General features: G+C 46.5%; 1 protein-coding gene across 12 annotated transcripts in view; it reads right to left on the bottom strand.

Moving 5' to 3' along the window:
* Positions 1–24,372, bottom strand: part of ZHX1 (zinc fingers and homeoboxes 1) — a 214,291-nt gene that overhangs the window by 79,855 nt on the left and 110,064 nt on the right. For all 12 annotated transcript variants that reach the window (XM_078686810.1, XM_078686817.1, XM_078686809.1 and 9 more), the window contains one exon: positions 9,166–12,043. In XM_078686810.1, coding sequence (XP_078542936.1) covers positions 9,169–11,823 — 2,655 coding nt within the window. In that variant the 5' untranslated portion in view covers positions 11,824–12,043 and the 3' untranslated portion in view covers positions 9,166–9,168. The remainder of the gene's footprint in view (positions 1–9,165; positions 12,044–24,372) is intronic.

Raw genomic sequence — 24,372 nt, 5'->3', positions numbered from 1 at the left:
TGGCAAAGTGAAAAGCCAGGTCTTCAAGGTTTTACGGAAGAGAGAGTGATATTCCAGAGCCGAAATAGAAAGAGGAAGGGAGTTCCAAAGTTTAGCCGCAGCAACAGAAAAGGTTCTGCCTCCCCACCTAGCTTTCCTAAAACTAGGGACTACTGGACAGCATTATGCTGTTCCCCAATCTGTTTTCTCTCTCTATAGGCTTGTTACACACATAGATATACACCAACACATATATACACACATCTGTACACACATCTGTACATACATCTACACACACATCTACACACACATCTATACACAAATATACATACATTTATAGACACAAAAACGCTTTATCTACGGAAACTAGGTCCATTTATATATAACCTACTGGCGGTCGCCAGTAGATAGTTAGGCCATAGTTTCCATAGACACAGGGTTTTTGTTTTGCTAATAAAGTTGGCGCAGTTTGACTAATCGTCACATAATTTTCAAAACTAGTGTGCAAGTCAATTCAGCTGCTGTCTGAAAAGTTTCGGGGTGATTCCGCAAGCCGGGGCTGAGGAAAAGGAGAGGGAGCAAAAAGCATTTCCCCCATGCAATTTCCCATACAGATTTTGAACATAACTATAGTCCGAACCGCTGAACAGAATTACACCAAATTTGGCAGAAAACTAGATCTTGGTCGAGAAAGATCTTTTTGTAATTTGGTGTAAATCTATTCAGTAGTTTTTCAGTTATTAAAGAAAAAAAGATTTATGGATATCTTTGGGCGTGAATCTGCCGCAGATCCAACAGATCTCAAAAATAGATCCAAGTGGCTGCCAGCACTTCAACCAGGACTCCGAGCACCAAGAAAAAAAGATTAAAAAAATAAGACAAGGGGGCATGGTATGAATACCCTAACCCCATAAGCCTGGTACCGGGTCCCCCATAGACCCCGCAGAGTCCAAAAGCGTTTTTTTCTTTTACATTTTTGCCACGAAATCATGAGGGATCCGCAAACCGTGACAAAAATGTAAAACAAAAAAACACCTTCTCCCACACATTTTTTATTTGGCACCCAGGTGGGCCAAGTCCCGGGAGTAATTTATGTTAATATAATTAGCGAGGGAGAGGGTGCAAGTTCCCCCTCCCCAGGTCGCTTTCAGCCTCGGAGACCACCACGCCCGGGGCACAAACAATATATACAGTGGAGAAGTGTGGCTCACTGGTTAGAGGAGGCAGACCTGGAAGCAGAGGTCAGCCCGGGACCAGGGTTCAATTCCCGGCTCGGCGGGGTCTTGAGTCCTAAAATGTCCATGGACTCGACAATTCTCGCTCCGTTGCCTACTCGATTCACGGGTTCACACTCTGGGCAATAGCTTGCTTAATCTCCACAACGGCCCCTCGCGGCGGGATGCCGGGCTTTCACCTTGCGGATACCCTGCCGGGGTTATCTCACAGGGGAATACCAGGACGGGTTCCCTAAGCAAGCGCTTAGAAACCGCTCGGTGATTTGCGCTATATAAATTCCTGTACATTTACAAAGGGAGAAGGGGCCACACGGGGACTCCATCCAACAGGGTCCAGCCATACATTAAATGGTGAGGGGGCCTTCACAGAGCCATTAATGGCCCTGGGCACCTCATCCCCAAGGGCCAGCTTCAGCTATGTCCCAGGGTGGCCATACCTGGCTCATAGCGGTTTCACTGTCCACAGTGGTGCAGGGAAACCTGTGTTTGCTCTTGCTTGGCGGTAGCATTTTCAAAGCTCCTGCCATGCGAGAGCAAAACACTAAGTCTGTTCCCAGCGGTGGGACACACATTTTTTATTTGGCACCCAGGTGGGCCAAGTCCTGGGAGTAATTTATGTTAAAATAATTGGTGACGGAGGGGGTGCAAGTTCCCCCTCCCCAGGCCGCTTTCAGCCTCGGAGACCACCACGCCCGGGGCACGAACAATATATACAAAGGGAGGACGGGCCACACGGGGACTCCATCCAACAGGGTCCAGCCATACATTAAATGGTGAGGGGGCCATCACAGAGCCATTAATGGCCCTGGGCACCTCATCCCCAAGGGTCAGCTTCAGCTATGTCACAGGGTGCCCATCCCTGGGTCATCGCGGTTTCACTGTCCACAGTGGTGCAGGCGGGGAAACCTGTGTTTGCTCTTGCTTGGCGGGAGCATTTTCAAAGCTTCTGCCATGCGAGAGCAAAACACTAAGTCTGTTCCCAGCGGGTGGGAGCATGAAAAACGCTCCTGCCCACTGGGAGTGGACTTTTCATGTTTTCCTGCCTGCTGTGAAGCAGGTAGGGAAACAGATGAAAAAATTGCTCCCACCTGCAGGGAGCAGCGTTTTTACCTGCTCCCTGCGAGCGGGAGCAATGCCGGCTCCCACTGGAGGGACTTGAGCTGGCTGGGGCTGAGGGGCCATTGGGCACCCCCAACAAATATGCAGAGGGTGGGTTGGGTGGGCTCCAGGGCACCCTCACTTTATTTGCTGGGCCATGTGGGAAAGGGTCCCTGGGCCAAAATTGACCCATGGCGTAGGGCTGCGTGCTCCCCTCCCCCATAAATTAAGTAGTGGGCCCTGAGGAATGGGAACCCCAGGGCCAAATAGCCCTCTTGCATAAACAAATGTGGCAGGCTCTGGGGTCCCTGGGCCAGAAAATGGCCCTGGGAGGGGGTGGGTGGGCCCTTGTGGACTCCTCCCGGGTCGGCTACCTTTGTGGGGTAGGACACAGGGCCTGCAGTCAACCCCCTCATGCACAGCATGAGACTGGCTGCAGGGCCTGACTATAGGCCAGGCCCTGCAGCCAACGCCCTCTCATACACGATGTGGGGTTGACTGCATGCATGGGTTTGGCTGAATGTGGGGGGCTTGCCGCAGGGCACGCATGGAGGCAGTTGGATTAACGAATGGTAATTCAATATTGCTTTTACGTTAAAAAAACTGAAATTCACTGAAAAAAGCCAAAGGTTACAGGGACTTTATAGTAGTGAAACAGAATTTTAAAAACCGTAGAAATTCATTAGAACATGCGCCTTCACCATGCACTGCTAATTACCCCACATATTTGATCACTTATGACATCACTGATAATATCACTGCAGCATTTGCTCTAAAAATAAGTAACTGCTGATTTTCTATGATTTTGTGTGTGTAAAATTTGAACCTAATCAGATTTTTTGTGACTTTCTAAGGTGTGGCTGTCTGAATGGCTGCATGGATCTGTTAGAGGGTGTGTGAGTGACTGTGTAGGTCTGAGCGGGTGAGTGATTGGCTATATAGGGTGTACATGGGTATGCGAGTGTGTGCGTGGTTCTCTGGGTCTCTTAGTGGGAGTGCGAGTGGCTTTATGAGTGTGTAAGTGGGTGTGTGAGTGGTTCTCTAAGTGGGTGTGCGAGTTGTGTTCTGGATCTCTGAGTGGGTGGGAGTGTCTGAGTTGGAGTATTTTTTTTTTATTGTGTTGTGGCTCTGAGCATCTGTTGCAAATTCCCACTGAGGGCCGCGCTGAGCGCCACAGTGGATCCGCAGATTCTTGCACGCCACGACAAAAATATTTTTGAACAATTTCTTGCCCATGTGGTTTCCCTCACAGACCCCTCCATCAGTCCCACGGGTTTCAGGATACCTCTATCCTTACCTCTTTTATCCTATTCACACTTTGTTTTCCCTTCAGGAACCGTGTCCCAATTGACAAAATGGAGGCCGCAACTTTTCTCCCAGGTTGCGGCCAGGCAATCACGGTATGGCTCTTGGCACGTGCTTCCACCGGGGTGGATCCGCATCTCTAGATATAAATTTTTTCTTTAATAATTCCAAACCTACTCTACAGATTTACACTAAATTACAACAAGCATTTACAATGCAACGGTCTTGCCTTTGCAAAAGTTAGATCTATTGGCATTGTAAATGTCCATTTTTTTATTTATGTGTTGGTTTTGAAAACAGAAAATAAATGGCATTGTCATTTACAATGCCAATAGCTTAATCTCTCTTGCACACACGCACACACAGAGCCACACTCACACACACGCACACACACACGCACACACACACACAGAGCCACACACACGCACGCACACGCACGCACACACACACAGAGACACACACGCACACACACACAGAGACACACAAACACAGTCACACACACACATGGTGGTGGTGGATGTGGTGGTGGTGGATGTGGTGGTGGTGGATGTGGTGGTGGTGGATGTGGTGGATGTGGTGGTGGTGGATATGGTGGATGTGGTGGATATGGTGGATGTGGATGTGGTGGTGGTGGATGTGGTGGTGGTGGATGTGGTGGTGGATGTGGTGGTGGATGTGGTGGTGGTGGATGTGGTGGTGGTGGATGTGGTGGTGGTGGATGTGGTGGTGGATGTGGTGGTGGTGGATGTGGTGGATGATGTGGTGGTGGTGGATGATGTGGTGGTGGTGGATGATGTGGTGGTGGTGGATGATGTGGTGGTGGTGGATGATGTGGTGGTGGTGGATGAAGTGGTGGTGGATGAAGTGGTGGTGGATGTGGTGGTGGTGGATGTGGTGGTGGTGGATGAAGTGGTGGTAGATGTGGTGGTGGTGGTGGATGTGGTGGTGGATGTGGATGTCTAAGCGTCTCTGGGCAGCAGTCCTTAACATATTTTTGGCAAGGTAGGTGCGATAAAAGCATATTTTAATCAGACCGCACGAAAAGAAGCATGTGCTGTGGAACTGCAACACAGTATGCCTAATGGGAAAACAAGAACTGTACCAAGCTCACGAAAAGGATCGACTGTGCCCACTGTTAGTTTTTTTTCAAAATACCGAAAGTGTAAAGGCACCATTGCACAGAGATGCCCACAACTGCCTGCCTAAGAGAGCCGGATCCAGACGGGAGCCTGCGAACACAAGGCACACCCAGGATCGCGGAAGGGTCAGAGAGCACTTGCTGGGTGTTGCCTCAAGGAGGAAAAAGAAGTAAAGGGGCAAGATGGCGTAAAGTTCCGACCACGAACCAGCCACGCATCCATCAGTGTTCAATGAAACCGTATTCGTTAACGTTGTAGGGGACACACAAGAGTCGGGGAGCTTTGGGTACAGAGGCAACAAACACGATGTGCAGGTGAAGGGCAAGACCTGTATCATATAGAGTCTCATGCCGCACTTAATACAGCCACCTACTGCAGGTTAACACTGCGCCGGTACCCTAATGGCCAGCAATAAACTACGATGCATTTTCTCAAAATTAATGTGACTAGATTAGGATCTGGGACCTTGAAAGTACCACGACTTATCTGGAACACTACATTACAGTGCTATCACCAGGAAGAAACCCACCCAAACACAAAATACTACGCCTACATGTAGTGAACACCCGGACTTTCGCACGTCTAATAATATCGATTCCGGCTACCCTCATGCCTCACTCCCAAAAATATTACGGGGTACACTTACATCTGAGTGTAAAGTAGACAAGGTCAACCACATGCGCAGGCAGTGGAATGTTTACAGTTCCTCCTGCACTGCCAGCGCTCAGGCAGTGAAAGGTTTACAGTTTCTCCTGCACTGCCAGCGCTCAGGCACCATCACATGCTTAGGCAGTGGAAATGTTCAGTACCGGTGAACCACAAAGTACCCAAGCAGCAGAAGGTTTGCAGGACCTCCTGCCCCATCACAAATTTAGACTGCAGCCAATCATAAGGGCAGGAAGTGGGACATTTCCAAGGTGTGATACCGCGTGAGAGAGAAAGGTGTCAGTGGGATCAAATGGTCTCTCCAATTGGTCAAATTAGCCCCAAGCTGCTTCCCAATGACACACGTCTCTCCCAGTACCTCCACCTCCCCGGGCCCCAGCAATCTATTGAGAACTTAAAGACCCGTGAACGAGGTCAACCGCATTGTGACACGGAGCATTATGGAGGAGCTGGGGGTCGGGCGGGAGGCAAGGCTCTCGCCTACTCAGTTACTCCAATTAGTCATTGCTAAGACCATGCAGCTCCTGGGGCGTACGCGGGCCTGCCAGCTGGCTAATTACAGCTGCTCCTGGCCATTGAGGAAACCCAGAGTAAATAAAGAAGCAGGCTTTTGTGACTAAGGGAAGCCGTTTGTCAGATTGGATATCCGTCCTGGGCTCTGTGCGCTTAGTTATTTGGCATTTCTGTGAGGTCCAGGGTTGCTTCGGTGGGAGTGATCTGGCCGCATTGCTTCTTCTCTTAACGCACTAACTGCGTTTCACGAGTTTAGTGCTGCAGTGTTCACTGGGCCTTTCACTGTGGGCTCCTCATGGTTACGAACACGTTCTTATTCAGGTGCTGTGCCGTGTCAGCGATTTAAATTAAGTCTACAATATACTGGCGTTTATGCTGTTTGTGAAGAATTAACCCGGAAGCTTAGCGGGAAAAGTAGTTAAGTTAAAACAGCATAGCACGAACACCCTTCAGGTTTCTTTCAGTTTTAATGATGCCTAGTGTATACGTTATGGTGGTGATATCATTAAAATTAGAACGTGTTTTGAAAAGACTTTAAGTTCACTCTCTGCCAACACACGGCCCCACATCCCTCCACCCTCACTGCCCCCCAGACCCACCCTCCACCCTCCATGCCACCCCACCGCCTCTGTCTCTACCACATAATACCGCCCCCACCCCGCACTCGCGGGCCGGGGCTTCTTCTTGGTGCCCATGCTCTCGTAGAAGGCTTTCGCTGCCTGCCAGTCCATCTCTCCCTCGGAGGCGACATGCTTGAGGCCTGGTGCGCTGTCCTTCTGGCCCGGCACCTCCAGGAAGCCAGAGGAGCCGGCCGAGGGGGTGGTGCTGTCGGCGGCGACAGACGACTTCAGTCCCAGCGCGGAGGAGCTCATGATGCGGCTGGAGGAGAAGGGAGTTGTGCGAGGCGCTGCGACCCCCGGCTCAGTCAGAGGCGCTGCGGTCATGGTGTGCCCTGCCACGGGCTGGGAGGATTGCGGAAGCAGGGCTGGCTCTGGCAGGGCATTGCCGGTGATGTGCCCAGCAGCGCCCGGGGTACTTCTGCTTCTCTTGTCCGAGACCATTGAGACAGGAAGAGGCTGAACCTGGCAGACAGAGCTCTGCAGCAGCAGTGAGCGGTGACAGCGGCATCCGCGGCCTCCCAGCGACAGGGCCAGAGGGGCAGCTGATCACAATGCATCGGGCGTTCTCCCGAGGGCCCTCGTTGTAGTAGTCACTACTCTCTCTGTGAAGTTGTAGTATTTACATAACAGAAGGTTGCCTACACTGTAGCGCCGCTTGCGTGTAACTCATTTATTTAAAATAAAAGCGAGCTCCGCCATGACACCACACGTTTCTCTGAGGCGATGCAGAAATGCCTCGGAGAAACGCAGCCTCATTTTGGGATTCGGGGGGAGTGTTTTTCTTTCTCTCCTCTTCCCATTGGCTGGAAGGTAAAATTCCAGCCAATGGGGAGAGGAGAGAAAGAAAACAGAAAGAAACGAAAAAACACACCCCCGAATCCCAAAAAGACGGGGCTTGGATGGAGTGACACCCCTCTCCTCCAATGGCTGGCCTCCGTTTAGGAAGCAAGTCAATGGCGAAGAGGGGCAGGTTCAAGCCCCCACACTGTAAACATAAGGTCTCTCCCTGCGAGACTTCGCAAGCGCAGCTTATGCAGGTCTCGACCTAAAAAGCACCTGGACCAAGATCTAGCTTTCTGCCAAATTTGGTGCAATTCCATTCAGCGGTTCGGGCTGTAGTCATGTCTAAAATCGCTATGAGAAATTGCATGGGTGAAAAGCATTTTGGGACCCTACACCACTTTTACTCGGGACCTGCTTGACAAATCACCTTGAAACTTTCAAGACCGCAGCTGAAGTGGCTGGCACACTAGTTTTGAAAATTTCGTGAAGATTTGTCAAACAGCGCCAAAGTTACTAGCAAAAGAAAAAATGCTTTTCCTATGAAAACAAGGTCCGAACTATTTATAGTGGTGACTGCCAGTAGGTGATTCTTTTCAATATATTTGTATATACACATACACACACACTCTTTACATGTGTGACAGCTTTTATAGCACAACATGCAGTGGTATAAAAACCCATATTTCCCATAGACCCATGAACTATGGAATATACCACTGCAGAACCTCAACCTCTTCAGGGCCACTAAAATTATGCATCATCGGAGAAGCAATTATTTGGAAGGATTATTTAGGTTATCGACAAGAAAAAAAAAACACTTCAGAATTTTATGGGAAATACTCTAGTCATATTTCGATCCATTTGAGCTCAAAGCTATTTTTGTTAAAATCTGCAAATTAGGCAGCAATGTATGAGTTAAATGTGGTGAATCCATAATATTGCAGTAAACGCCACAGCAACAGAATCACATAATTCCACTGGTTCCGACTATTGTCCATTTGTCACCAAAAATATATTCCATTAAGGTAAAGAAAACCTAAACATTTTAATTCTAATCAGTTTCACTGTTAGCTGGACCTTGAATGGAACTGCTTAGAACATCTCATTCAGAAAACAGAATATCTTTTTGACATCTTAAAGGGTATTGTTTCTAATGTTCTACATTCTTAGCTACACAGGCATTATACTCCGACAGCCAAACACTGTAGTGCTTTTTTTCTCTTACCTTTTCCAATAAAAATGTTATTTGGAAAGAAAAACATTTTCAAGCTACGTATATCACAATAAACATGTAATACAAACAAAGATGTAAACTGGCTATAGTTTGTGATGGTCCAAATTATAATTTCAGGGTTCTGGTGACACTTGCAAAGCACTTGGACTTCCGCTTTGTGGTTTATGACACCAGAACCTATTGGAAGCAATAGTGGACCATGTTAAATGGTAACAAGTTATGTGCCCTCTATAATGTGTAACACATACCTATAGAAAGCACAAACAAAAGTACATAATCATAGCTTACATTGATACATTTTAGATAAGTGTAGAATATTTTATTGAATCAGCAAATAAGATGTGTTTTAGATTATACCAGTGTAATTATTGCTCCGGTATATCGATAGCCCCTCTTTGCAGAGACCAAATGGGTTTTATGAGAAATCTCTGCTGGCACAAGGTTATTACCAGAGACATAATACACCTTTGAAACCATGTCTGGACATTCTTGAAAACATTTTCATTAATGGAAAAATAAAGCTATAGTTATACCAAACATTATCCTCAGAAGTTGTTTTTGTGAAGCATGCGAGCTAAATAATCAACACTTACATATCAATCATCAGACTTTGACAGTTTACGTCTAACATGTCTTGGGGGCTCCCATGTGTCACTGTCTGTTTCTTCACCATCTTCCTCTTCATCAACATCATCGATCAAATCATCTTCATCCTCCTCATGGTCTTCATTTTCCTCAAAAAGCTCCATACCAGACTCTTCTCTTCTTACTCTTTCTGAAAACCACTCTCTGACCTGCTCATAACCCATATGAGATTTGGCAACAAGTTCATCAAGATCCTGCTCATTAAGAAATTTGTGCTTTAAGTAATAATCTTTAAGTATTGCTTTTCCAGTCTTAAATTTTATTGCCAAGGATGATCTATCCCAGCGCGTCCTTCTGGTTCCTTTCGGCCTTCCTCGAGGTCTTCCCCTTCCTCGACCTCTGGGTCTTCCTCTTCCCCGTCTCCTAATATAGGTTTGTCCATTTTCAATATTTGTACCACCACACTGATAGTAATAGTACCATTTTAAGTTTCCATTTTTCCAGGAATACCTAGCATCACCAAACCAACTCACAATATCACTCCTCGGAATGCCAGATTCTTGTGCTATCTTGTCATATTCTTCACTGGTTGGCCACTGTGAACGAACAAATGCAGCTTTAAGCATGTGCAACTGTTCAGGGGATTTTTTAGCAACTTTGGTCATAGAACCTTCAGACTTAATTGATAAGGATACACCGTCAGATGTTTTTTCTTCAGTATCTTCTTTCAAGCCATCGTCATTTTCATTAATCTCCATTTCATCCTCCTCTTTAATTTCCTTGCCTTTCCTCTTTTCTGAAAACCAAGCATCAATTTCTCGTCTTGTAAGTTTGGTTAATGCCCTTAATTTGTTCATTTCTTCATCCCCAGGAATAGGATTTTTAACAAAACACTCTTCAAGAGCCTGCAACTGTTCAGCAGTCTTTTCCTTAAATTTTTGTAGGGTAAAATCTGGAAAAGGATTCCAAGACTGCCTTCGCTGTGGCGTAACCATTGTAGGGGACTCAGTCATCTCATCACTAGAATCAATAAGAATAGCACTGTTCGAGTCATTAATGAAATGGATGCCATGATTACTTTTTGAATTCCTTTGGTTATACCTAGTGTCACTGAACCATTTTTTAATCTCTCCTTTTGTTAGACCTGTAACGTTTATGAGCCTATCAATCTCTAAATCAGAGGCAAACTGATTTTTCAGGTAACTGAGTTTCAGTGCATTTAATTGCTCCTTTGTTTTCTTTGAGCGCATTCCGAAAGGATCAATATTTAGATGTGAATTATCAGGCTTCGACCGTGGAGGGGACTTTACAGGTGACATTTTTTTAGCTTCTATACGAGGCTGTGCAGAAGGAACATTGTTTTGTTGCAACTGAGTCTGATTTTGAACCCCAGATACCGTCAGAGCTATAGGCGTAGTTACTGGGAGAGTGCTTGTGCCTGCAACGTGTGTGAGGACCAATCCTGGCTGACCAACTATTTGGCATGTCTGCAGAATGGAAGGTAGACCATTGGCTGCAGAAGAGAGGTGTGCAGGGAAAACAGTAATAGTCTGGGGAATAGTGTGCACGGTGCCATTAAACTGCTTTCTTCTTGCATCCTCCACTTCTTCAGGAGTCCAGCTTACACCGTGTTTAAGGCGCTGAGCAGAAAACCATATTTTAGTTTGTTCCTCAGAACATTTAGCCTGAGCAGCAAGCAATGATATTTCAGAAGCTGTAGGGTATGGAAACTTGTTATAAGTGTTTAGCAAGAGCGCATTGCTATCTAACGCAAGATTATATGATGGAATGCTATTTAGTGGAATTAATACCTTTGAAACCAAGTTACAGTTCTGCTGTGCTTGCACAGTAGTTAGCATCTGTGCTAATCCTGGTGGAAAAACAGTTGCTGGTGTAACTATAGAGGCAGATGTATCATGTGCACTTGTAACAACTGACTTGTAAGTGTGTACAGACCCTGAAACTACAGGGGTTGGTTCCACTACTGAATCCACACAATCTTCTTTTAGGACGCTGTCAGATTCCTTTTCATCGGAAATTTCTTCTACATTGTGAGAGACCGTAATTCGTTTATTCTCAACTTTATTTTTCATCATTTTCATTATAGGGGTTTTGCTAATTGAAATTCCTGAAAATGCAGCATCACCGGATACGTCTTCAGAAACCACAGTATCAGATTTTTCAGAATTTTCTTGAACAAAATTACCATCAAAAGTCTGTTTGCTGACAGTCTGCTCAAAGACAGTCTCGGTGTTACGTTTAACCATCTCAAGTTTAAAACTCTCCTCACCAGGATGTGACTTGATGTTGTGCTCACTGAGGGCATCATACCTTTTGGTCGTAAAGTTACATTCCACACAAGCATAGGAAGAAGTTAGTACTATTGTGGGATGCTCAGAGTCAACATGCAAAGTAAAAAGATTGAGTTCCGCAGTCTGAAAAGAACAATATTTACATTCATAGCCACCTTCAACTTTATTTTCCAGATTGTCTGCAGTAGTATTGTCTGGAGCATCTTCTTCACTTGACATGCTCTCATATGCAATGGCCGCTGCTGGCGTAAGCAGAGGTGGCACCTCATCTAACTCACGGGGCCCTTCCAGATCCGGGTCTGGCTCACTAGCAAGGACCATGCAAGGTGTTGTAGATTTTCTTTTACTTGCCATTCTGTGATAGCAACAGTTTATAGCCAGGAGAATAAAAGCGTGACTAACATGAGTGAAGTTGAACTTTCAATTAAATAGCCATTTACTTTAGTGCTTCCAGTGTATTTTAGTTTTCTTTTTATATTTAAGAGTATTTCAAAGAGTGGTTTGTTGAAGGTGAAATATGATGCATTGCAATCCGGGTGAAATGTTATTGAGACATCAGGAACGAGCCTAGCACCTGCAGAAATAAAGAAACAACATCAATGAGATCTAAATTGAATGGTTTCCAGGTCCTCATCGGTAGTCTACACAATTTCAGAATTCTACCAATTGAAAAAAAAAACGAGTTTTAAGTTGTAAACATTTGAAAAAGTAAACATGACATCCCAAATTCAAAAAGTCCGAGTAAACATGAGCAGGATACAATTTTTTAATGCTATTGTTTTTGCTTTTAAGTATGCACATGTTACACTTTTATGTATGTACATAAAAAAATGGCCCGATTCATACACATTTAGTACAAAGTAGGAAATCCGAAATTCATAAACTTATGCTGATGATTTGCATAGCTGTCTCGATTCCAACAGATTCATAAAAAAGGCTGCAGCAATATGATGAAGATATACACAAATTGTATATTTCCACGTGCACTACCCTTTCATAATCTCATTCTTATTTGTCTGCCCCCAGGTCAAGCAAGTCATCAGACTATGTTCTGCAGCTTGAGCATTTGCACAGAAGAAAAGATTACTTATTTGTAGTCCCAATTCTGCACCATAGGAATGTCTACTTAAGTCAGAAACATTTGAATGATCTCCCGCTATATGTGTAGACCTAGAGCACTGTACCAAAGATGATATTATGTTCATGAAAAACAAAACAAAACGGGAGAAATCCATCTGTCCACAGGATAAAAGACAGCACCCTCAAGTAGTCTATTAATAGTGTTTATAAAATAAATAAATGGTCGCTGCAAAGGTCACTATGATTGATAATATGAAACAAATGTATCAATGTCAATGGTCTGTCACTATTGCAAAGTTAAAATAAAAAATAATTTACAAAAAAATAATAATAATTGGCTCATCCTGATAACATATTAAAACTACATTGTAATGTAAAAGGATTTGCAGAGCAGGGACTAATCACCTGTGAGGGTCTCTAGGTGCTGGGTTTGTGCGGAAGGTCAGGGGCAACAGTCGAAGAGCCAGGTTTTCAGTTTCTTGCAGAATGGTGTGCTCATGGTGGATGTTCTGAAGTCTTGGGGAGTGCATTCCAGACATGTAAAAATCTGAAAACGTGTGGAAAAGTGTAACAGGATGGACTTCTACAGTAAAAGAGTACTCCTTTAAAAACTCAGGTAGGTCCCTCTACCCAAAATGCTTTGTACTGGCAGTTTGCCTCACCCACTCAGTTCTTTTGATGGAAATAGCAAGAATATCTAACTGTTCTATGGCCAACTCCTAAGAGTTTGGTAGATGGGTCGGTCATTAATAACTTCAATTAAGATTCCTAGGATGCAGAACTAGGCCTAAAAGTAAGCAACATTTTCTTCTGCATCATAGGATATTCATTGATGGCTATAAACGTTTAAATAGAGTCGCAAGCTTTAATATTTCTCCATTGGCTGTTGAGCAGAAGGAAAGAATGAAATAATGTAATAAATTATTCCTCCATAAATATCTAAAGGAGTCAATATAGGAAACAAACTATTATATATATTTTTATATAAAAGTATGAATAGATGGATATGCAAAAATATTTATATAATAAAGTTCTCTTCAGCTAAACATCTTATGCACAAGCTTACATAAGGTGAACAGTATTTTAAAAACCTATACTTACTTGAAGAGATTTTTTTGGGGGTAGTTTCCTTAACGCACTCAAGATTCTGCTTGAATGTTGATATCTTGGCAATAGTGTCGAGTAAAGGTATGTGTGGATTTCCAAGTCGTTGATCTACAAATGCCTGCTACAGGAACCGTTCGCAGGCAATCAGTGGAAACTGCCTTACCCTTGGTCCACCTGGAAGGGGTAGGTTTGCTAGTTGAAAGCAGGCAGTGATACATATTATGATCACCTAGCAACAGACTGTTTAGGGGAGAATGTTCATTGCCTAATGAAACCATACGCAACAAATAGCGGAGTATATTTAGGTGTCTCCTTTTGATGTCTAATGAGTTCGAAGGGCTACTTAGCTGGAGTGGAAGGGTTTAAGCAAAAAAAGTTGGCAAAGTGAAAGTCTAGGAAATATGAAAATCTGACCCTACCATAGGTAGAAAAGAGGGATTTGCCTTCAAAACTACTCTATTTGAGTGAGAAATAGTATAAGATTCTATTAACAGGATTGCTTGTATTTCACCAACCCGTCTGGTTAAGGTAATAACGACTTAAAAAAACTACTTTCAAAGAAAGAGGTTGTAATCTAGCTTTATGAAAGGGCTAAAAAAGAAAGGGGGCCCATTAATTTTCTTAGCACCAAATTAAGTTCCTGTGGAGGAGAAGGCCCTTAACCCCTTCGATGCTGATGACTAGCTGAGCTCGTCATCCGCTACGGCGCTCGTACGCTGATGACGAGCTGAGCTCGTCATGTAACGCGGCTTTTTTAAAAACGCCGCGCACAGCGGGAAAACCGCTAGCGCGCATGCGGTTAAATTGGCGGGAATACTTTTTTTTGGGCTTTACAGAAAATCTTCAACTACTTATACTTTGAAGAAAAATAAGTACAAAAAAGATTATCTTTAGGCAGTGATGGCTGCTAGATGAATTTTTATCGAAGAGAATTGTCGTTCTGATTGGATCAATCCAGTAAATACTGAAGCATAACTTCTTGGCACGTAAAAGGATACTGAGCCTTGTTTTAGAATCATAAGCAAAACCCCTTCCATTTCACTAAATAACGTAATCGCTTCTTTTAAAAAGTGCATACAGGCAGGAGGTAATCCTAAATACCCGTACAGTATGACTTCAGGAGACATGCTGCCAAATGTAGCAATGTGAGGTTTGGATGTAGAATTTGGCTCAGAGGTCTCGATAACAGATTGGATTTGAGTTGTGTGGTAGACATGGACAGGAGATCAGCGAACCACTACTGTCTTGGCCCTTCTGGGACTCTCAGGATCACATTTTCTGACAATATGGGTGGTGTCTGAATTACTGGAGGTATCAAGGGAGGGGAACAAAAGAATACAGACATTCTTGAGACAGAGTCATTAAAACAGCATTGCCTTTTTGACCAGTCTTCCGGATTAAAAGTCTCAGCATTTTTAGTTTTCAGCCATAGCGAAGAGGTCTATAGATGGAGTACACCATTCTTCACAAATGCTGCGGATAACTTCTTTGTCCAACATCAACTTGTGACTTTCTTCACAGTGTTAGCTTAGAAAATCTGCTTGTCCGTTTATTACACCTGGTATATGTACTGCTGTGATTTTCAACTTTCTTGCTCAATGCCAGATTGTCTGCGCTTCCAATGATAATGTTTTCGATCGGATGCCTCCCTGCTTGTTGATATAAAACATGCAGGTGATATTGTCAGTTTGAATTCTGATTGTGGTTTGGGTTTCAGGGATGAAATAAACATCTTGAGAGCTAAATGAATTGCCCTCATTGCTACAGATTTATGCACTAAGATGTTTTCCTTTTTCGATCATGGACCACCATGAATGATAAGATCTAGATGAGCTCTCCATCATAAGAGAGGGGCATCGTAGGCAATAGTTTTTAGTGTTCTCGTTTTTTGAAAAGGAATGCCTTGTAGTAGATTGTCAGACATGCCACCAATGTAGTGCTTATATTGGTCCATTAGTCTTTTAGGCATTGTTGTAGAGGTCTCGTAAGCAATCTTGCATTCAGGACATACAAGATGCCATAGGCCGCAGAAACCATGTTCTCTCTTGCTGTCGGACTGGCTGCGTCTAATAGAGTATTTAATGTCTTCTTGTCACGAGGACGTGTCCCCTGACTTGGACGGGCGGGACATACCTTCTAACTTGTGTCCGTTTCCGCCCCGTCCGCAGGATCCCCGTGATGTGGCTTGGAGCGGCTCCGAGTTTCCTTCGCTGCCTACGCTGTTGGCCCTCCCCGCTCTGACGTCAGGGGGGAGTCCCCTGTCTCTTCCGCCGGTCAGCCTATCCGGTGCAACATCGTCATCGCCAACGGACCTATCAGCAGGGCCTGCGGAGAATAAGGAAGTGCTGGGCATGAACCCTGGCGCGCTGCCTGACGGGAAGACGCCGACCCGCGAGGAAGACGCCGACATAGAGGACAACGGACGGAGTGAAGCAACGTCGCCGGTTACACCTGAGGAGAGACGCGACAAGCCAGGAGGCCACCGGACCCACGAGCCGCCCTGCCACACTTCCAGGGGAGAAGTGTGGCTGACCAAGGTACGAGGGCGTCTACAGGGGTTGTTTACTGCACGGGGTGGGACCGGATAGATCGAGGGTAACCACGGGGCCCTGCACGCACTGTTCATAGCAAAGCTGTACACACGGTGGTGGAACCTGGTGATCCCTCACTTGCCCTTCCCCTCTTTCCTACGTGTCCCCTGTCCACGCCACTAACGAGGCTCTCCTGTGTCTCTTTCCTCCCTGTTGACATCCGGAGCCGTGGAGCCACAGGAAGAGAGAAAAGTGACCTTGAGGTGCATCTTGTCTGAAGAAGACGTCCTACAGGCGATAAGGAACCCTTGAGTGTATATTGACTTTGCCCTGGGCCAAGCCCCTTCTGTTTTCAGTTAGCAATAAAGAGCTTGTGGACTACACGTTTTGGGTTGAGTCCTCCCTTCCCCGACCCCTACGTCACAATTGGCGAGCCAGATAGGAGCTGTAGAAGAACCTCCCATTCGATACAGGATGGAAAACATATTGACCCAAATGGAAGCTGACCGGAACGCTTTCACGATGGCCATCCAAAACCAGTCTGAGAATATTCTGAAACTGGCTGAGGGTCAGACCCAGCTAATGACTGTCATTGGACAAGGAAGGGCCACCGCACCACCCCCAGGCACGGTGGTTCCGTTGCAAAAATTCACCCCGGGGGAAGACCCCCTGGCTTTTTTCCTGAACTTTGAAAGGGCAGCAAGAGCCAGTGCATGGCCGGGGGAGAGGTGGCCGTTCTACGTAGCACCCCTGTTGATAGGGGAAGCACAGGCGGCCTATCAAACGGTGAACAGGGATGGCACCGCTGTCTATGCTGTAGTCAAGCAGTATATCCTTGACCGATTGGGCGTGGACGAGGAAACCCATCGCACTCGGTTTCGACAAGAAAAAGGGTCCCCAGGGGATTTGCCCAAGACACTGTTCTTCAAGTTAAAAGAGGCCGCCGATCTGTGGCTCAAGCCACAGGATGGGAACATAGAAGCCATTATGAATAAGATATACCTTGAACAGTTTATTGAAGCGCTCCCGTACAGCACACAGAGGTGGCTCAAACAACATGCAGGACTAACATTGGACCATGCCATAGAGATGGCCACCTGTTATGCTAGGGCTCAAGGGAGACCATATGTGAGGGAACCCGAGAGACCACCTAAAACCATGCCTCCTAGTAAACCGGACAAGAAACCAATAAAGCCCCTACCTGAACCACCTAGAGTGCGAATCCAAAGGCCAGAACAGCTAAACACAGGGCCTCAATGTTACGACTGCGGGGAGTGGGGACATATAGCCCGGTATTGTAGGAGAAAGAAAGACAAAGAAGACGAACCCATGGACGTGAGCTACGCCCCCAGATCCATCCTTTACGCACAAGAAACCGGCACTACGTACTATGTAAGGGTTTCCCTTAACGGCAAAGAAATAAGGGCTTTGTTGGATTCGGGGTGCAAGCAGTCAGTGATACGAGAAGAGTTGGTAGAACCGTCAGACCTCATCCCGGGGAAACAGGTCCATATCCGTTGCGTACATGGCGACGTGAAGGCATACCCAATAGCATCAGTCACTTTATACTCTCCATCTGGAAAGGGACAACAAGTTACCTTAGGGGTTATGTCCAGATTACCTGAGTCCATCATCATAGGAACAGACAACCCCTCCTTTCCTCTTCTGTTACTTGAGGTCCTCCAACACTTGTCTCTTCCCCAAGATACACTCCTAGCATCCGAGCCCTGGGCTAGGGATACCCACTTCCGGACAGCCCAGTTGAATGATGCCAGTTTCACCAACGCGTGGCAGGTAGCACGTGACGGGAAAGATCCATCCACCAAAAGTTATCCTACGTTTGTGGAGAAAAACGGGTTGCTGTACCGAATCGCCAAAGCGGGTGCGGAACCACAACTGTTGGTTCCGAGCGACTTTCGCGATCAAATTTTGTTCTTCGGCCATGCCCATCTATTGGCAGGTCACTCAGGTGCTGAAAAGACGAGTCAAGCCATCTTACGCCATTTCTTTTGGCCCGGTGTATACGCCCAAGTCCAGAAATATTGTCAGGAGTGTAGGATTTGCCAAAAACGTAATCCTTACACCCCTCCTCCTGTACCCCTGGTTCCCATGCCCATCATAGGGGTTCCGTTCGATCGCATAGGAATGGACCTTATCGGCCCTTTGCCCAAATCATCCCGAGGTCATCAATATGCCCTTGTCCTTGTTGATTACGCAACCCGTTATCCAGAGGCCTTTCCCCTGAAGGCAGCCACTTCAGCCACCATAGCCCAGAGGCTCGTGGAAGTGTTCTCCCGTATGGGTTTTCCCCGGGAAATCGTTACGGACCAGGGCACCCCTTTTGTTTCCCGTCTGATGCAACAAGTATGTGGACAGCTAAACATCACCCATATCAAAACATCTGTGTACCATCCCCAGACAGACGGATTGGTCGAGCGATACAACGGCTCCCTAAAACTCACCCTGAAGAAACTTCTGTCTGGGGACGGGAAGAACTGGGATCAGTTGCTACCCCTTGCCCTCTTTGTCCTCCGTAGCCAGAAACAGTCTAGCCTAGGGACTTCCCCATTCGAGATGTTGTTCGGAAGAGCCCCTAGGATTCTCCTGGAAATAACAAAAGATAGCTGGGAAGCCGAGGGAGCCCAGGAAGCTGAGGCTCTGCTGGATTATACCCGCCAGCTACAGACCAGGTTACACAAGCTCAGAACGCTAGCACATGAACATCTGGCCATAGCCCAAACCAAACAGAAGGCCTTTTATGATAGAGGTAAGAAGTGGAGGATACTTGACGTTGGCGACTGGGTTCTTATCTTATTACCCTCCTCGTCACATAAAATGAGAAAGGAATGGCAAGGACCCTTTAAAGTCATCCGAAAAATAGGGCGAACGACATATCTCGTTCAATTGGGAAGAGGAAAGACTCAAATGTACCACATTAACATCCTTAAGAAGTGGTTGGGCAAGCCTCCCCAGGACGTCCATGTTGTGTCTCCGATCCTAGATAACACCCATACGGTTGGAGATACCCCTATTAACCCACACCTGTCCACGGAACAAAGGGAAGAAATCAGTTCTCTTCTAATGTCCTTTTCAGGTATATTCTCTGATCGACCGGGACATACGCACCTGGCTGAACATCACATTGACACTCTTCCTAATGTGGTTGTTAAACAAAAACCCTATCGAATCCCCGAAGCGAGACGACTTGCCTTCCAGAAAGAAGTGCAGGACATGCTGAACGCAGGAATAATCGTGCCCTCCCATAGCAACTGGTGCTCCCCGGTGGTATTAGTCCCAAAACCGGACGGGAGCATCCGTTTTTGCATTGATTTTAGGGCCGTGAACAGGGTTTCCAAACAGGACGCGTACCCCTTACCCCGGGTTGACGAACTGCTGGAGCGCCTTGGTGAGGCTCGTTACATCACCACCATAGACCTCACCAAGGGCTATTGGCAGATACCATTGGCAGAACAGGACAGGGAAAAAACAGCCTTCTCTACCCCTTCGGGACACTATCACTTCACTGTTCTGCCTTTCGGGTTACATGGGGCACCTTCCACATTCCAAAGGGCTATGGACACCCTACTGGCCCCGCACTTGTCTTATGCTTCTGCCTACTTGGACGACATTGTCGTGTTCAGTAAGTCATGGGATGAACACATCACCCATCTAAGACACATTCTGTCTAGCCTAAAAGCGGCTAATCTCCATATAAATGCGAAGAAGTCCAGAGTAGCGTTCCAGCAAGTCAAGTACCTGGGCTATCTTCTTGGGGATGGCCGTATCATGCCTCAGACAGAAAAACTCGAAGCCATTAGGGCCTTGCCTTACCCCTCCACGAAAAAGGAACTCAGGGCCTTCCTAGGGTTGGTGGGGTATTACCGCCGCTTCATTTCCCAGTTCGCCCACATGGCCGGTCCCCTCACAGATCTCCTCGGTAAAACGGTCAGATCCTCCTCTTTGCCTCCTCCCTCTTCCGCCCACTTGTCCGCCTTCCAGGCTTTGAAGGACGCTCTGACTTCCTCTTCTGTCCTTGTGTCTCCTGACTTCAGCAAACCCTTCATTCTTCAAACCGATGCCTCTGGGGTGGGCATAGGGGCCGTCCTTTCCCAAGAGGATGTGCAGGGTGTTGAAAGGCCTGTCCTATTCATCAGTCGCAAGCTATTTCCTCGGGAACAGGCATATTCCACCATCGAGAAGGAATGCCTGGCTGTCAGGTGGGGGGTCGACAAATTGAAGTACTATCTCGAGGGGAGGCCCTTTGTTTTGTATACAGATCATGCCCCCTTGACTTGGCTCCAGCGTAACAGGGGTTCCAACGATCGGATTCTTCGATGGTTCCTAGCTCTGCAACCTTTCCAGATTGATGTCCGGCATCGTAAGGGTTCTCTGCAGGGGAACGTTGACTTTTTGTCCCGCTATCCTATTTCCCCCGATCGGGTCAATCCTGGGGGTGGGATGTGTCACAAGGACGTGTCCCCTGACTTGGACGGGCGGGACATACCTTCTAACTTGTGTCCGTTTCCGCCCCGTCCGCAGGATCCCCGTGATGTGGCTTGGAGCGGCTCCGAGTTTCCTTCGCTGCCTACGCTGTTGGCCCTCCCCGCTCTGACGTCAGGGGGGAGTCCCCTGTCTCTTCCGCCGGTCAGCCTATCCGGTGCAACATCGTCATCGCCAACGGACCTATCAGCAGGGCCTGCGGAGAATAAGGAAGTGCTGGGCATGAACCCTGGCGCGCTGCCTGACGGGAAGACGCCGACCCGCGAGGAAGACGCCGACATAGAGGACAACGGACGGAGTGAAGCAACGTCGCCGGTTACACCTGAGGAGAGACGCGACAAGCCAGGAGGCCACCGGACCCACGAGCCGCCCTGCCACACTTCCAGGGGAGAAGTGTGGCTGACCAAGGTACGAGGGCGTCTACAGGGGTTGTTTACTGCACGGGGTGGGACCGGATAGATCGAGGGTAACCACGGGGCCCTGCACGCACTGTTCATAGCGAAGCTGTACACACGGTGGTGGAACCTGGTGATCCCTCACTTGCCCTTCCCCTCTTTCCTACGTGTCCCCTGTCCACGCCACTAACGAGGCTCTCCTGTGTCTCTTTCCTCCCTGTTGACATCCGGAGCCGTGGAGCCACAGGAAGAGAGAAAAGTGACCTTGAGGTGCATCTTGTCTGAAGAAGACGTCCTACAGGCGATAAGGAACCCTTGAGTGTATATTGACTTTGCCCTGGGCCAAGCCCCTTCTGTTTTCAGTTAGCAATAAAGAGCTTGTGGACTACACGTTTTGGGTTGAGTCCTCCCTTCCCCGACCCCTACGTCACACTTCTATATTGAGAATACGCTCTCCTCCAAAGGCTACACTTTAGCTTTATTGTTTCCAGATCAGCCCCTAATCGGGTCAGTCTTGGAAAAGTAAGCAATTGAGATTTCTGATCATCTGAAGGCCTATTTTTCTTAACTTTTAGTTGTGCGCCTGGTTTTAAAAAAGCCAAGAGAAGCCAAGAAGACCTTCTGATTGCTACACCATGACAGTAAGAAGTAGATGCCAGATCTACCGAGTCTACTACTGCTGCACTACCAACTTGGTTTGAAAAGAGTGAACTTGAGCATGATAGTTCTAACAAATCCAGCGGATGATGCTTCCAAAAATCATATACAAAGGTCTTCATACACTCCATGATGTCCATCGGTTAATGACCCAAGAGAGCAGGGTTGCCGGCATTTTTATCTCTACCACAAATATTTTTGCCTGCCAAATCCCTTTTCTTGCCATCGTTTTTAGGTCTCGCGACCTATCGATGCGCGTCAAGCGCATTGAGCAGAGCGAGAATTCAAGTCGGCAAAATCCTCGTGAAACTAAGGGCTTTCAGCTGGCGTTTTCTTGAAGTTCACGTGAACCACGTGATCAAACACGAACGCGCATTCACGCAGCACAGCACATCAAAGGGCTTCTCCGCCCCTAATTATTCATGGCCGGCCACAGGCCGGCCGTACTTTCAGTTTCCCGGCCGCTCTGCGTTTATCAGGTACGTGTTGTTTTTTTTTTCACTTTGTCTCCGTGCGTGCGTTCCCCCACCACTCGTGTTGTTCTCTCCCTTGTCTTATGTCTCCCCAGCGTGTGTGATCTTGTTTGGGGAGTTATTTATTTATTTATTCATTTTCTTGAACTCCTCTGTTTCTTTTTAGAAGTTGGGCGCTGCCCTGTCAGTCAAACAGTAAGTCTTAACATGAAAGGGGTTAAAATGCCTAAAATGTGTACCATGTTGTGTTCTGCCGCTCTTCTACCGGTTACGCTAAATATTATTCCCTGCTCAAGATGGCCGCTTCTCGCATCCTCATTTATACCATCTATCTCACGCTGCCACCCGCCAGGCTAGTTGCTCCCGCTTACTGTTCGCTAGTTAGCGTCTGGCTTACTCACTCCGCTCTCACCCGTACTGAGCGCTCGCAGTCTATTTGAACAACCAAACGCAGGCTTACAGACATGCCTTCTAACCTACCGGTCGATGCCGATCATGTGACCTTCACTTCATTCCTTAAAAGCCCTTGTTGTAGCGCCAACGTGTTATTCCTTCTCTTCAAATTAAAAACTACATTTGAGGCGCATATTACGCCGAAAACGAATTCAATCAAGTCATACATTCAATGAAGTCTATGGTTAACCCTTCATTTTAAAATATGTACACAGTGACAACCCTCGTTCGCATAAGCTCCGTCACATGTAATTAGTTAACAATTAAAACAAGTATTTAGTTTAAAATAAGTATTTAGTTTTGCAGCACAATATCCTTGTTGCACCAAGGATATTGTGCTGCAAAACTAAATACTTATAAGGTCCCACAAGCGAGACCTATTGGCAATGCCAATGCTAGTTTTAGGAGGAGCAGATGGTTCTTGGGCTGAAGCATTTCTCCACTTGACAGAAGCGATTGGAGATCACCTTAAAAAAAAAATCTAGATCCTGTTGTGAGGCTTGTATTTCTTTAAAAACCTTGGAGTGGCAGATTTAATTGTCGAAGGCATCACATATTTCTCTTGGTCTATGTCTAAAAGTCCTGGGACCAGAGGTTTAAGAGCGGCTTGAGATTGCAGATTCTTGAGGATGACAAACTGTTGGCTTAGAAGCTTCCAGTGGGATATTTAGTTTAGATGCACCTCTTGCTAGGTCATCATGGAATGGATTCATGTCATCCACTGAGGAAGCATGAGCTGGAGATGCTGGTGTGTATGAGTGGGTATCATCCATATCAAAGTACAGAGATCTTGATAGAGTTCTACAAACTCTTTTCTCAGGTGAACGTCTAGGTCTTAGTAGACATAGTGGAGACATAGTAGTTGTCCGTGACACAATTATGAGAGGAGATAATTATAAAGGATGAAGTCTTTCGAGAAGAGGATCTTCAAACTGAATAATTGGTTTTATAAGCCTGATTGGTAAAGGATGACAATTCAGTGCTATTAAAGGCCTCCTCCTAGCATTTTGTCTGGTGTTTCAGATGGTGGTCTCATTACTGAAGTTGGTGATAAGCTTGAAACTGGAGTCCAAACAGTTGAGGGGGTCAAAGAAAGTGAAAAACATGCCACTAACTGGAAGTGTGATGGAGTGAGAGGGTGAGGCTACAGCCGAATGATGGGAACCTGGAGGGCCCGGCCTGTACAGGTGAGTGTAAGGGCAATTCCATAGTGATTTTAAGGGATTTGCACAAGCTAACTGGCTCCTGATGTTGCCCGTGGACTGTATGGGAGCGGCCAGTGAATCGAGAGGAGTGCCCCGGTGGACTAAATAGTATATAAATAGTATATAATATGGCAGCCATATTGAAGGCGAGGAGACCGTCACTGCGCACCTCTGCAATTCAGCTGCGATGCTCATCTGATGCCTGGTGCAGTGCCAGGGGACAACCAGGAAGTTTGTCCCACCTGGGGCACGTACACTACAGCCTGGTTTGCTCCCCTTATGTATGCATGGAGGACATCTGGTCATCACCAGCTCGAGGATCCCTCCAGGCCCAAGATCACCGCCCAAGAGTGCAACATCCTCCTGAAGGTCGGGTTTAAAGCAAGAACACCAGCAATGGTGAGATCATGCTGTGTAAATATGTAATATACATTTGTCAATGCTAATCGCTTCAACTTTTCTTAAAATTGAACCTTGAGTGAATTTGTAACTTGTATATATG

The sequence above is a fragment of the Lissotriton helveticus genome, chromosome 4_1 (assembly GCF_964261635.1).
Source record: "Lissotriton helveticus chromosome 4_1, aLisHel1.1, whole genome shotgun sequence".
NCBI classification, from domain to species: domain Eukaryota; kingdom Metazoa; phylum Chordata; class Amphibia; order Caudata; family Salamandridae; genus Lissotriton; species Lissotriton helveticus.
This window is presented reverse-complemented; position numbering and strand designations above follow the sequence as displayed.